The sequence below is a fragment of the Dermacentor silvarum genome, chromosome 6, assembly GCF_013339745.2.
Source record: "Dermacentor silvarum isolate Dsil-2018 chromosome 6, BIME_Dsil_1.4, whole genome shotgun sequence".
Lineage (NCBI taxonomy): Eukaryota > Metazoa > Arthropoda > Arachnida > Ixodida > Ixodidae > Dermacentor > Dermacentor silvarum.
Genome location: NC_051159.1, coordinates 116,422,790 through 116,435,805, shown reverse-complemented (window position 1 = coordinate 116,435,805; position 13,016 = coordinate 116,422,790). Strand labels below are relative to the sequence as shown.

The following is a 13,016-nucleotide window of genomic DNA, read 5'->3' as shown; positions in this document are numbered from 1 at the left end:
TTGGTACCGCCCATCAAACTTGGTGATGCTATCTTCAAATATCTCAAGTTCTGGATGAGCCTTGCCATTTTCGGCTGTAGATGGGTTAATTCCTACGGCATGGAGACGCCACATCGCAGAAGCATCGCTGTCAAGAAGAGAAGTCGTGCTGCAAGTCAGGAACAGAAAACTCGTAGGTCTTGAAACTCCTTTGAGTTCCACGATTCCCTCAACCGTACACCAGAACTTGGTTTCCACGGCTGTTATATTGCTGTTCAAATGGTCAATCTTTCCAGTGGCTACCTTCCAGTACACGTCGGAACCAAGTGAAACACTTAATTCATGTGGCTGTCGTGTGTCCGGGTAAAACTTGCCCGCAACGTCATATTTCTTCTCGCACAGAATCCTCAAGACTGTACTGCTGAAAGGCGGGTTTGTGACCGTACACACTTCAGGTACCTCCAGAGCCTCAACGGTTACCGCGATGCCACTATGTTGGCCTCGCAGATCATAGCTACCCGACGACTGCAAAGGACTTAACGGGGCTTCGAGTGGCCGAACGTAACAAGAGATATATAGTTCCACGTTTCCGATAATCTGGAACTTGCGGACCTTCAACAAATCCGCTCCAATAAAGGTGCGCTGGCTGCCACTGTCGAGAAGAATACGCACGAGATGCCTTCGTGATCCGCACTCAATCCACACCCGTCCTGTCTGGAGCAGGACCGCATTGACTCCGCTCAGGGCGCTTGGAACACATATCGCTGGAGTCGGACTGGTGCTACGCAATGCAAGGCGCTGTACCTCTTGATCTATTGTCGTAGATCCAACGCCGCAAGAAGCCTACATTGTCTCCCTCCCTGGGCACCTTCAGCCTATAGATATCCCCAGTGAGCCATTTTTCCGCGTCGGTCTGGGAGGCTGGGCCTCCTTGGCCCATTTCCAACCTCATCCTCGGTCAGCAAGTGGGTGGCCGTTGCGACGGACTATACCACGCGTTATGCCATAACGCGGACCCTCCCTACGAGCTACGCAACTGATGGGGCTGATTTTGTCCTCCGTGAAGTGATCCTACATCATGGTGCCCCCCGTCAGCTACTCACTGATAGAGGCCGCTGTTTTCTTTCTAAGTTTGTCGACGACCTTCTTCGCTCTTGCTCAACGTCCCACAAGTCCACGACGACTTACCACCCACAGACAAACAGACCGGCCTACCGAGCGTCTCAACCGTACACTCACGGACATGTACGTGTCTGATGATCACCGAGATTGGGACTGCACCTTACCTTTCGTGACGTTTGCATACAATTCGTCGCGTCACGATATTACTGGTTATTCCCCGTTCTATCTACTATATGGCCGTGGCCCACTCCTGCCTCTTGACTCGCTGCTCCCTTCTGATGCCATCACTACCACGTTCTATGCTCACGACGCCATTGTTCGCGCGGCCACAGCACGTCGTATTCCCCGTGACCATCTTCTGGCATCTCAGACTATCCAGAAGCACCGTTACGACAGTCGTCGTCGGGACGCTTATTTCAGCCCTGGGTCCCTTGTTCTGCTTTGGGTACCCTCCCGTCGCGTCGGCCTATGCGAAAAACTGCTGCCACGATACGTCGGGCCATACCGAGTTCTTCGCCTAGTCACCAGCCTCACATATGAGATCTCACCTGTGAATTCGAAGTCTTCTACCACCCCAGGAACTGATATCGTGCACGTTTCGCGACTAAAGCCGTATAACTCGCACACTGATTCGACACCCTAAGAAGCATCGAGACGATGCTTCTGCCGCCGGGGGTTAATGTCACGTACGAGTTTGTACCACTGTGGACAAAATGACGTTGGTTGGTGAAGAGGAGGTTGAAGTGTCTCGGAGCGCGGTAGATGGTGTTACCCTGGCCACTGAGCTGCATACTTCTAACTGTATATATTGTAAATACATATATTTTCTCCCCGTAACAATATTCACGTATGCCTCCTGTACTCCTTAATTACGCAATAGCATATATCACTGCTGGTATCTCTACTGAATCAAATGCCTTTTCATAATCTATGAAAGCCATATAGATAAATTGATTGTACTCCGCAGATTTCTCGATTACCTGATTGATGACATGAATATGATCCATCATAGAATATCTCTTGCTTAAGCCAGCCTGTTCTCTTGGTTGGCTGAAGTCAAGTGTTGCCCAGATTCTATTTGAAATTACCTTGGTGAATGTTTTATACAATACTGAGAGCAAGTTAATGGGTCTATAATTGTTCAATTATTTAACGTCTCCCTTCGTATGGATTAGTATAATGTTGGCGTTCTTCCAGCTCTCTGGTACACTTGAAGTTGTGAGGCATTGCGTATAAAGGGCCGCAAGCTTTTCAAGCATGATATCTCCTTCATCTTTGAATAAATCGACTGTTATTCCATCTTCTCCCGCAGCTTTTCCCCTGTTCATGGATATTCAACATACGTACCACATAATTCTAAAAAAAACACATAAAACTGTCCCAATAAGGCACAATAGACAACGGTCACGACGAGGTAGTAGATTTACTAACTTAGCCTCCATGCACTTGGATGGATCACTCATGTTTAAACACGCAGTAAATTGTTAGTAAATGTCTGTTTTCGGTAGTGACTGGCGCAGTTACTAACATTTTACTAACTTCTTTTTAGAGTGTAGGACATGAAAAGTTGGTCCACAGCCCTCTGCTATTGTCTCTCATTGGGTCTCGTGTTGCTCTGTTTTCAGATGTTAAACATCGTTCACTACATTTCCCGATGTAAAATTCACCGACGATTGCGAAATTAGGCCAGAGGTTCCTAAATCGAACCGCTGGGCAGATATCTTCACATTCTATTAGAACATGCTCCATCGTTTCCCCAACTTTACCGCAGCAAGCACATTCGCGTGGAAGACCACCACCTCTTCGGGGAGCCGGAGGAAATTATACACGCGCGACGGGACCGCCGCGCCGGGAGAGCGGAAGGCAACTAGGCACACACGTGCTTGGAACGACGACAAAGGGAGGGCGGTTCGAGCGTACACATGGCTGACGCGGGTCGCACAGCGGCAAATCTTTGAGAAATCCTTATTATCTACCTGAGAGTCTACTGATGTTGAAAATAGTGCCTATCGATAACTGATCTACAGAAAACGCATATCCAAGTGATGAGAAGTATAAGCTTTTACATATAATGACGCAATTTTGCATCAAATTCGGGAGCTGAGTTCTTGCACATGCAGATCTGTTGACGGATACGAAAAATGCACAGAACTCTAGCCACAGACAGCTTCGCTGTAATAACCATTTTGCTTACAAATGAGCGTCACTGGACCAGGCATCTTTCCCCATCGTTTCCGAGGCCTGCTTATAACTATCAGCTGCCCAGAGCTTGCTATCGGGCACCTGCAGTGCAGGAAAGCACGGATTAGATGATTGGAAGGTGGAAATTAAGATTGAGGGGTGCGATTTGAACGTCATTTATTGTACTTATGGTTTCATACTAAAGCATATAGCACGCGTACATGTCATATTCTAGTGAATCCCCCCCCCCAAAAAAAAAAATTAGGGCAGCTTCACACTAAGTGGTGCGAAGACTGGGCAAACAGCGAAGTTTTTGGCCCTCCCCAGCTTTGATTTCCTTTGCTTAACTTGGTTTGGCTTGGTTGGTTCTTAGCTTTGTCTTTGCTTTCCTTTGCTTAACATGGTCTGGCTTGGTTGGTTCTTAGCCAAACTTAGCCAATCATCAGTATTAGCATAATTGTATGCCACAGTACATTTGTATAATAATGTTATACAAAGTTCGAGGTCGGCGCGCAGTCTACTAAAGGCCACTTTATAGTCCGACGTAGCATTGACGCACAAGCGCGCTCGGCATGGGGACGCCACGCCAGCGAAAGCGCAGCACTTTTAGTCCGGCGCGAGGCGTGGCCGACGAACGCCGGATACGTCGGCCGCGCCTCGCGCTGGGGTGAGTGTAACCTCGCCGAGCAATGACGTCACGTGCGTCGCCTAGCAATGCTTCGCACCAGCTGTGCGAGCCGTTGCCAAGCAACGCGCGGTGACGTCCTCGCCAGGGGCAGTTTTCTGCTAATGCCCCATGGCCTAACCAAAAGCTTAAACAGCTCCGCTATTAAAAAAGTGCACATAGCAGTTGAGTAATTACAGTGTGGTAAACGGGAGAGTACGCCGCTAACTTCTGTCGTGGACGCAGGCGACTGAGCCGTGCGGACAGCCGTGCCTACATGATGACACCCGGGGAAACCGGCGCTGGCGGCGTAGACAGCAGTGGCGCCTTGTCCGTGCTCCAGGAGGCGCTGTCGCAACAGCAGGCAGACATCAAACAGGGCTGGAGCTTGCTGGCTGCGCTGCACTGCGTCCTGCTGCCTGATCTGGTGCAGACCCCCGAATACAAGCAGCCGCAGGTCGAAATGCTTGCCCGCCGGTGGCAAGACCGTTGCCCTGAGGTAGGCTTATTCCTCTTTTTAAAGCGAAGCTTCCTATGTCTCACTGATTCGTCCGTGAGCGCCGAAAACGCACAGCAGGAAAGCCAACTTACACAATGGAACTATTTGCGCATCTGTGCACACAATAGAACAATCGTAGAACACTACAGTTTACATTCGAAGTTGTGCCAATAAGAACAATGGGAACTGCAACGTCACGCTACCCAGACGAACTGTATACTATATATATATATATATATATATATATATATATATATATATATATATATATATATATATATATATATATATGCATTGCACTACGCGCGTCACGCAATGCATTCCCGACTATCACCATGGGTAGGCTGCGGGTACAGCGCATGGCAGAAGAGGCTGCCGTACGCGAACGTAAGCGCGTGTGCGATCGTGCCCGTGAGGCAGATCCCGTGTATCGGCAACGGCAGAGCTTCTGACCGTCTACCACAGCGATCACAAGGCAATACTGTGCAAGTGTAGAGTCAGGCCGTGAAAGTGTGAGTGCGTGCGTGTAATCAACGACTACATGATCTAAAATGAAGGCTACGCAACTAAACGAAATGTGTCCTCATTCAACTTCAACATTAAAAATACAATGCCTAAACAAGCAATCATATCACACATGTATCGCAGCAATTCTTGGGTTTGTTGCGTGGTCGTTGGCTTTGGACTTTGATTCAGTTTGTATGGGAGAAAGCTTCGCGTTCAACCATCTTTCTTTAGGAAAGGGGCTTAGATTTTTGTACAGCGAAGCTGTTAAGGGCTCAGTCTCCGATGGTCGTGTCTGCGTGTAGAAAAAAACTCTCATTGGCCGTATGCTGTATGTGCTAGTGAAGGCGCGCGTATACGGGGAGCGAGCGCACGGCGGAGAGCAAACGCCACTTCTTCCGTCACGCGAAAGGCCATGGGGGGACGGGAGGGAGGGAGGGGAGGCGATGTTTAGCTAAGGCTCCAAATGCGTATTTATATTGGCGCTGAGCCGTGCTCCCTCAAAGGCTGCAGAAGATGGCGCCAACCTTTCCCTTTCCATACGAACCACTTACTACTATTTATATAAAAACGTTGCGAGGAGAGAAGGTGGTAAAGACTTCCGGCGCTGCTCGACGAATCTCGTCGAAAAGCTCCGAGCCGCCGCCAGAGGCACCGGCAACAGTCACCAACGCCGCGCGCGTTCAGTGCGAAGAAAGAAATTCTGGTAGAACCTATCTCACTATGACTGTCGACGTTAACGCTATTAGTATTCGAGTAATTCAGCGAAACATCGTATTGCTGAAGACAGCTTTCTTTACAATTTGCAGTGGTGTCATGCTAACATTTCTGTTCATTCGACTACGTGCGACATACACTGTGTCGCATATCGGCCCACTTTGCTATGACACTCGCTTGTCAGGAGTTATTTCATACTACTAGGAGCTGGACATCAACTGATCTTGCTGTAATGGGAATTACAAGCATAGTAAAGCTAGAACAAGCAGCGAAAAGCAAGGAAGGAAAAAACTGGCTCAACAACACTTTAATAGATCTTCCGCAAAGAAAATTGACCACTCGAGGTTTCATGGTACCCACGTGTGTGCGATGACTGGTGACAAGTGAGTTCTACTGCGTGTTTTTCTTGCAGCTTTCTGACATGTGCTTAACTCTTGCTGTAGTTGTAATCTCGTTTCAATAAAACCGGTTGATTGCTGGTGCCTATCCCGTCTACTCATGTTCCTTGTCCCATGAATTGTAGCATTGCTAATATGCACTCCATTGAGTTGTAAATGACTCAGCAGTACATTGTTCAGGTGAAGGCCTCCACGATTAACGCCACCCGTTCTAACGTATCATTTTTATACGTCGAGTTCAAAGTGCTGATGTAAGCACGGGAAGCTTAACGCGAAGCCCATAGCAGCTACTTGACACGCTGAAGTGAAGTTCAGCAGTGAAAGCTCAGCAAACCAATTAATAATTACGGTACACTAATTAACTTATAACTAGAACATTGTTCTTTTTTCTGAATGTACTTTTTATGTTCAGAAATACAGGTGAACAAGTTCTTTTTCTCTGGTGTAGAATGGTGCTTGGGATTTGTGTGGTTAAAGAGACACTAAAGGCCAATATTAAGTCAAGCTAAAGTGATAGTAATGCTCGAGAACGTCTAAGGCGTCAATATTATCGCGAACAGAGCTTTATCAATCGAGAAAGTGAGGTAAACGCAGGACATAATTTGAGATTTCCCCGTGACATTTCAAGTACTAGCCCGATGACGTAGGCATGCACTCCTCATTATAATTCTGTCTCTAGTACTCGGCCACTCGTAATAAAAATATCATTGCACTGTGTTATAACATGGAATAAAATGCTATTGTCCAGTTCTATTCGATTTTTATAAAAAAACTCATTGACGTTACCCTTGACAACGACACGGACGGCCGGTATAGGGTTCGTTCTCGCTCGACTCTTACGCCGCCTGCGGTGTTGCGCTTCAGTAGTTTCGTTATCGCGTAGTGCTGCGCTGGTTTTGCTGGCTGGCGACACACACACAAACGTTGAGCAGCTGAGGATATCACGTCCATGCGATGTCGCGAGATGCCCGAACGGTCCACGCCACTTGACCAAGACAGCTGCAGCGGCGACTGCGAGGCTTTGTCCTGGCTCGGTCTTTCCGCGGCCGCGCGTGTGCGTTTCGCGCAAAAATTCGTAGCGTCGTCTGTCGAGCGCCGTTTAAAGATAGTGTACTAGAATACTATACTTTTACTCACCGATGGCAGTAAAAGTCGGTGATGGCGTCACCACTCCGCGCTCGGGGGCGGGCGATCTGAATTGCGCTAAAGATACGCGAACTCTTCAGAAACGATTTTCTCCTAAACTAAGTCTTCTCTTGACAGGAAACAAGCACTGCGAGGTTTCTGGAATGGCACCTTAACATAACAGTCCACGTTGACTTAGTATTTGCCTTCAGTGTCCCTTTAAGGCTCTCGTTGGGGTTGGCTGCGTTCCAGGTGCGGGAGGCAGCCCAGGCGCTTCTGCTCGCGGAGCTTCGGCGCATCGGCGCCAAGGGCCGCAAGATGGTTGTGGATGAGTGGGCCGTTTACCTGCCAAACTACGGAGAGCGCTCCGTCGCCCCGCCCTATGCCTCGAACGCTGCACCCAGCGCGCCGGTACCTCAGCCGGGACAGGCAGCACAGCCGGCGCCCAAAGCTTCTGCGGGGAGCCCGAACGCTGTTGCAATCGAGGCACGTCTCAAACCTTTGTCGTCTTTTACAGCGGCAGCTGTTACATGTATAGAGCGTCTCACAATTTACTTGGAGGAAAAGCGGTGCAGCGCTGCTGTTGTATGCACTGTACAGTGCCAGGAAACGACATCAGATGTTTAGTGAACGGCGTTTTATCTGTTACAATGGTTGACTTTCTGCTAAGTAAAATGCTTTGTAACGCGATCAGCATTCTCGAAGAACTTCACACACTTTTAGGCAACTATCTTTCTGCCTTTCTGTCTATCTGTCCTGGTCTCTAACCGTTCTTTTCCGCCAACTTAGGTCGCTGGGCAGTCCATGGGCACAGAATTGGACTGATGTCTGAGGGAACAGGGTTCAAAACCAACTGTCAGACCAACTTGGGTCCCGGGGTATGTGCCACAGGGTATGCGTCAATGACAAAAAATTGTCACAGGTTGAAGAGGACCAACTACTCTATTAGTGAAGACTATTCAACTAGAATACGAGACATAAGGAAAAAGCTCTGGAACTACGCCAAAACAAAAAAAAATGTCACAGTTTCACCCTAAGGGCGAAGCAATGAATGGGATAGCAACACAGCAATGTCATACGAAGTAAGGTGAGCGGCTTTGGTAGCAATATGAATTGTAGTAAACATGAGCTGATTAAGTAAGCAGGTGTGCTGCGGCGTAAGTAGACCGACATGAAGAGAGACTCGATGACCACGAGAAGGCGCGTGTGAAACGGTGGTGTTGATGAGAAGCGCTTCCCGTGGGCAGCGCGTGCGAAGGGACACACCTGTAGCTCTGCACTGCCGATCCGGGCAGCATTGCATGTGTAGCGTGCGTTGGAAAATGTGGCCCGACTATTACTAACTAAATGAACAAGCGTGGTGTGAGCGCGCACAAACAAACATGAATAGATCACACTGATTGACTGCAGACAACGACTGTCAAAACGCTGGCAGCAAGCGCGTACGCCGCAGCGGCGAAGGTACGTGCGGTCTATCGCTTCAACGGAAACTGAGCGGCGAATGCACGGCGCGTAAAGGTCAGAGATACAGTGTACTAGAATATGGTAGTCAGAGACGTGGGGAGATAAGAGACGGTGCGGGGCGAGCGGAGAGCGCGGTTGTTGGCAGAGTACAAGTGCCCCCCCCCCCCCCCCCCCGCTCCCTCCGGCGCTGGCTTCCCGCTTCCTTGCTTGCACGTGGGGGATTGAGTGCGTTCGTTCTCCGTGATAGCGCGCGTCCCCGCACGCTTCCGCTCGGGCATACGGCGCGCGGCGCAAATTTTATCTATAGGTAACCTCACGGCGACGGCGACGACGACGGCAGAAATTCGGTTGAAGTGTCCATATAATTGCTATCGCAATAAAACATCCTTTAATGTAGGGTGTAGTCGAACCCCCGACGTATATATTGAGACGATCTCGTCTGAATATATAGTCACACAGGCGCCACGTGCGGATTTCGCGGCGTCGCCGCTAAACGGCGCAACGTTCTCAGTGGAATACGCGAGAGAGTGACCCGGCTGCGTCCACACCTCATACGTCCTCATACGACCAATACAGCGGGTCGCTACATCACTTCAATGCTTACCGCATTAATGTGGACATCCATCGTGAGATGGATTCTGACAGATTCTTACAGCGAAGCTGCCGATGGCTCGGCCATGGTGTCCGCGAGGAAAAACTATCATCAGCAATAGCTCGAGCGTATCCGTCGTCTTCCACTGGCTCGTTGGCGCCCCTCGGCGCAACCGCGCGAACGCGCTCGTACCACTTCTCACGCGTCCGTCGTCGTCGTCTTCTTGCACAGCTGGCTCCGTTGCCGCTCATCATTCCAACGTAGAATTTCACTTCCGTCGCCGTCATAGGGAGGCCGCGTTTACGGAGGTATGATCCATTGCTTAAGGGGGCATGATCCATTCATTGTCTTACGTGACGGACACATTTAATAACAGAGGTGATACGCGAATGTGTGTGCGTACCTATCATCACGATAAATATGTTCGTACCTTTGTTCAAAAATTCTGTGTCACCTCTGTGTCGTGCGCTAAACGGCTTCGCTCGTCATCCACCTTCACAACCAACGTCGCCGTGAGGTTCCGTATAAAGTCCAAGTGCGATAAGATCGCGCCTCATGCATGTCCCGTTTGCTGTGGGTGCGAGGGGGAGCCGAGAAGTACGGTGCCTTGATGCACGCCTTGCTGTCGAGTGGCCCAATGGTGGAAGTCACGGGATCAAACGCGCGCCAGCGCAAGAGGGGGGAGAGCGGAGAGGGAGGGCGCCGCTGAGCTCGCCTGCCCTCCTCTTCCCCGGCCGTCAGCGGGGCTGAGCGCACACGTTTGGAGGTAATCTGCGGCGGGTGCAAAGTCTTGGGGAGCCGAGATGGCTGGTCACTGACAAGCACCGCCTTACCTTGCCCTTAGTTTTGGAGGTATCGTAATCTCAATTGTCGAACACGCGTTGAAGCGAGAGGTAGTCCTAAGCGATTGGTCCCCGACACTGGCGTTCCGCATCACGTCAGCGTTGCGAAAACAAGTGTTCGCGGTCGTCAAGTGACATCTGTTCATGTTTACCTGTGTGCGCGTGACGCCGAGCTTGTTAATTATAAAGCAAATGCTTACTGTAATTTATACGGCCGATGAAACTGCCAATCTCACTTCGTGTAGTTGCCTCATACATTACTTGGGGCAGTTGGTATTCCATGATGCGAAGTGTTATAGCGCTGAAATACGGGGGACGAGGACAAGCACTTGTCCTCGTCTCCCTTATTTCCGTGCTATAACACCTCGCATCAACAGTGCCACCACTATCAATGCTTCGCCTTACGGTCGAAACTACGAGTCCTGATCGCTGTAACTAAAGTGCAGGCACATGACGATTGCAGAATGGGGCATCAGAGCGCGTTAGGTCTGAGAGTTTTATTTCAGAAAACTTCACTACACATCGACGCTTTCGTCAATATCACCAGTGTACCTTTATAATGAATATCGGTTGTTGTCGTAAGTGGTGTATCGTTGTACATTAACTGCATTACATTGCCTGGGGCTGAGCGTTAATTTATTCGTTGGAAAGGGGTTTACTTCCATTTTACTAGATGACTACTTTGCAGTATTTTGATTTCATGAGAGCATATGCCATAAAGGTCTCCTGCTAACGGTGCTTTTGTGACCTGCAGGGTAGTATTGCGAGCTTCCAGGTTGGGGGCGCTGCTCCTAGCCGGGCCTCCTCTGGAGGAAGCACACCCTCGGGCGTCCAAGCCAAGGCTGAAACACCGTCGCGATCCAGCGATGGGCAGATCTCGTTAGAGGAAGAAGACGAGGAGGAGAGAGAAGGTGAGGACGATGGGCACCCAGTTTATGCTCCACTGCCTTTGCTGTGAGTCTACCCCTCCCCCGGTACAGGGTAGCCAACCGGAGATAATGTCTGGTTAACCTCCCTGTCTTTCCTTTACCTTTTTTTCTTCTCTCTCTCTCTACCCGAGATACCATATGGCAGGGCTCCGGATTATTTTTTACCTTCTGGGGTCCTTTAACTCTTTAGGGTGGCAAATTGTCACGGATGTACACGAATGGCTGTGACCGACTGTTCAGGGCAAATGCTTCTTTTCGAAACGATGTGTTGCCTAGCATCGTTCTGGAGATGCTGCAGCCTCCCGAGTACGTTCGCAGTCCTGCACACAGACAGGATAGGGTGAAATATGGACTCTTAGAATTCCATAAGACATGCGTGTATCTGTGTCTGATGGTCATTAAAGAGAAGTTAGAACTACGTATAGCTTTTGTATGTTCCTGTATGTGTCATAGTTGTTTGTCGATATAACATGTTAACAGTTAGGAAAAGAGGAAAATGATGCATGCACCACTGCACGAACTAGAGGCAATTGCGTCTTGCGTAAAGACAAAATTAGTGATTTCAGGACGCAATTGCAGCGAGCGAACGCGCAGTCACTTTGTTCCTAACCTTATGGGGCTGAAACCCGGGAAAGAGACTGCGCGTATGCTTACGGCTTTGCAGTGGCCTCACTACTGGTTCCCGCCAACGTTCTTGCAACAAAATTAATGAAATGCTAACTAGCCAAATCAGCCACCCTTTTTGGACGTAACCATTGTTGAATACGTCATTTGAAATTTACAGCTACCGTTCACAATGAAGAGCAAGGTCAGCGCTGCGTTCACTCCCAAGCGCATTACCACCGTGTACATGCATGCGACGTGCGAGAAATGCTATGCAATGCAGCATTTGTATTCATGAGAGTGTGCAACCACGAGTGAATGGAAGCAACACGCGTTCGTGCATTAAGGCCTGCAAGCGCTGAATATATCATATATGCTGTTTTTTGCTTGAGTGTTAAGCGAAAAGGAGACATATAACATGTTCATACGTTCATAATATTATTAATATGATATATTGCCACGAGACAGAAGACTGCAGCATTAGGCCGGCACCGTTGAAGAAGAGGTAGAGGTTGCTCCGCGCCATCTTGGCTGCTGTTATGCCTCTGCTACCCGCCTTACTTGTAAATATTTGTAAATATACGTTTGCTCTGCAACATTTTTGGTGGAGGTGAGGGGTAAAGCTGGCTGTTCATCACCATCACTCAAGCACGGACTTCCGAAGCGGTCGCCGCGTTGTTTCCTCGGCGACAGCCACTGAAGCACACAACAAGCCAGAACCTACCACGCCCCAGCCGTCCCCGCCTTCTGTCATCCTGTCGCTTCCAAAAGATCCAGGCACTTTCTGTGGCACAGGTGACGTGGACGTCGAGGAGTGGATCTCATGGTATGAGCATGTCAGCAAACAGAACAGGTGGGACGATACGCTTATGCTGGCGAATGTAGTATTTTACCTGAAAGGAACCACACGCGTTTGGTACGAGACGCATGAGAACGATGTGACCAGCTGGGACCTACGCAAAGAAAAACTGAATGACTTGTTCGGCAAACTCAAGGGTCCTCAGCCCTCCACTATGGCGTGCCTCATAATCAGAACTGGTCTTGGAACGTAAAACCCCAGAAAGAAGAAGCTAGCCACTGATAAAGAACTTGGTTCTCGCACGCAGTCATCGACTGAATCATACAGTCCGTATAGACCTTTTCACTGTTTACAAACACAGGCCCTGCACGGCTTCCGGTTTTGCCCTCTGACGTAGCTGCGAAGTGTAACTGGCAAAGAAGCAACCATGCGTTAAAACTTAGCAGACTGATAAGGCACGTGACCGGAAGTTTCTTGGGGGCGGCGCGCTCGCTGCTGTTATCGCGAGCATGAAACCGTCTATATTCCGGATATACTATAGCGCTCTGCCGCAAAGTTGACGGTAACATGTCCGAAGCGGACAAGATCGGCCGCATCC

At 49.4% G+C, this 13,016-nt stretch overlaps 1 protein-coding gene across 1 annotated transcript in view; it reads left to right on the top strand.

The window, feature by feature from the left end:
* The window catches only part of LOC119456845 (WD repeat-containing protein 7-like), a 124,994-nt gene that overhangs the window by 86,552 nt on the left and 25,426 nt on the right, over window positions 1-13,016 (top strand). The window contains exons 21-23 of the mRNA XM_049669101.1: window positions 4,193-4,445; window positions 7,442-7,675; window positions 10,842-10,998. Of these exons, the coding sequence (XP_049525058.1) occupies window positions 4,193-4,445; window positions 7,442-7,675; window positions 10,842-10,998 (644 nt within the window). The remainder of the gene's footprint in view (window positions 1-4,192; window positions 4,446-7,441; window positions 7,676-10,841; window positions 10,999-13,016) is intronic.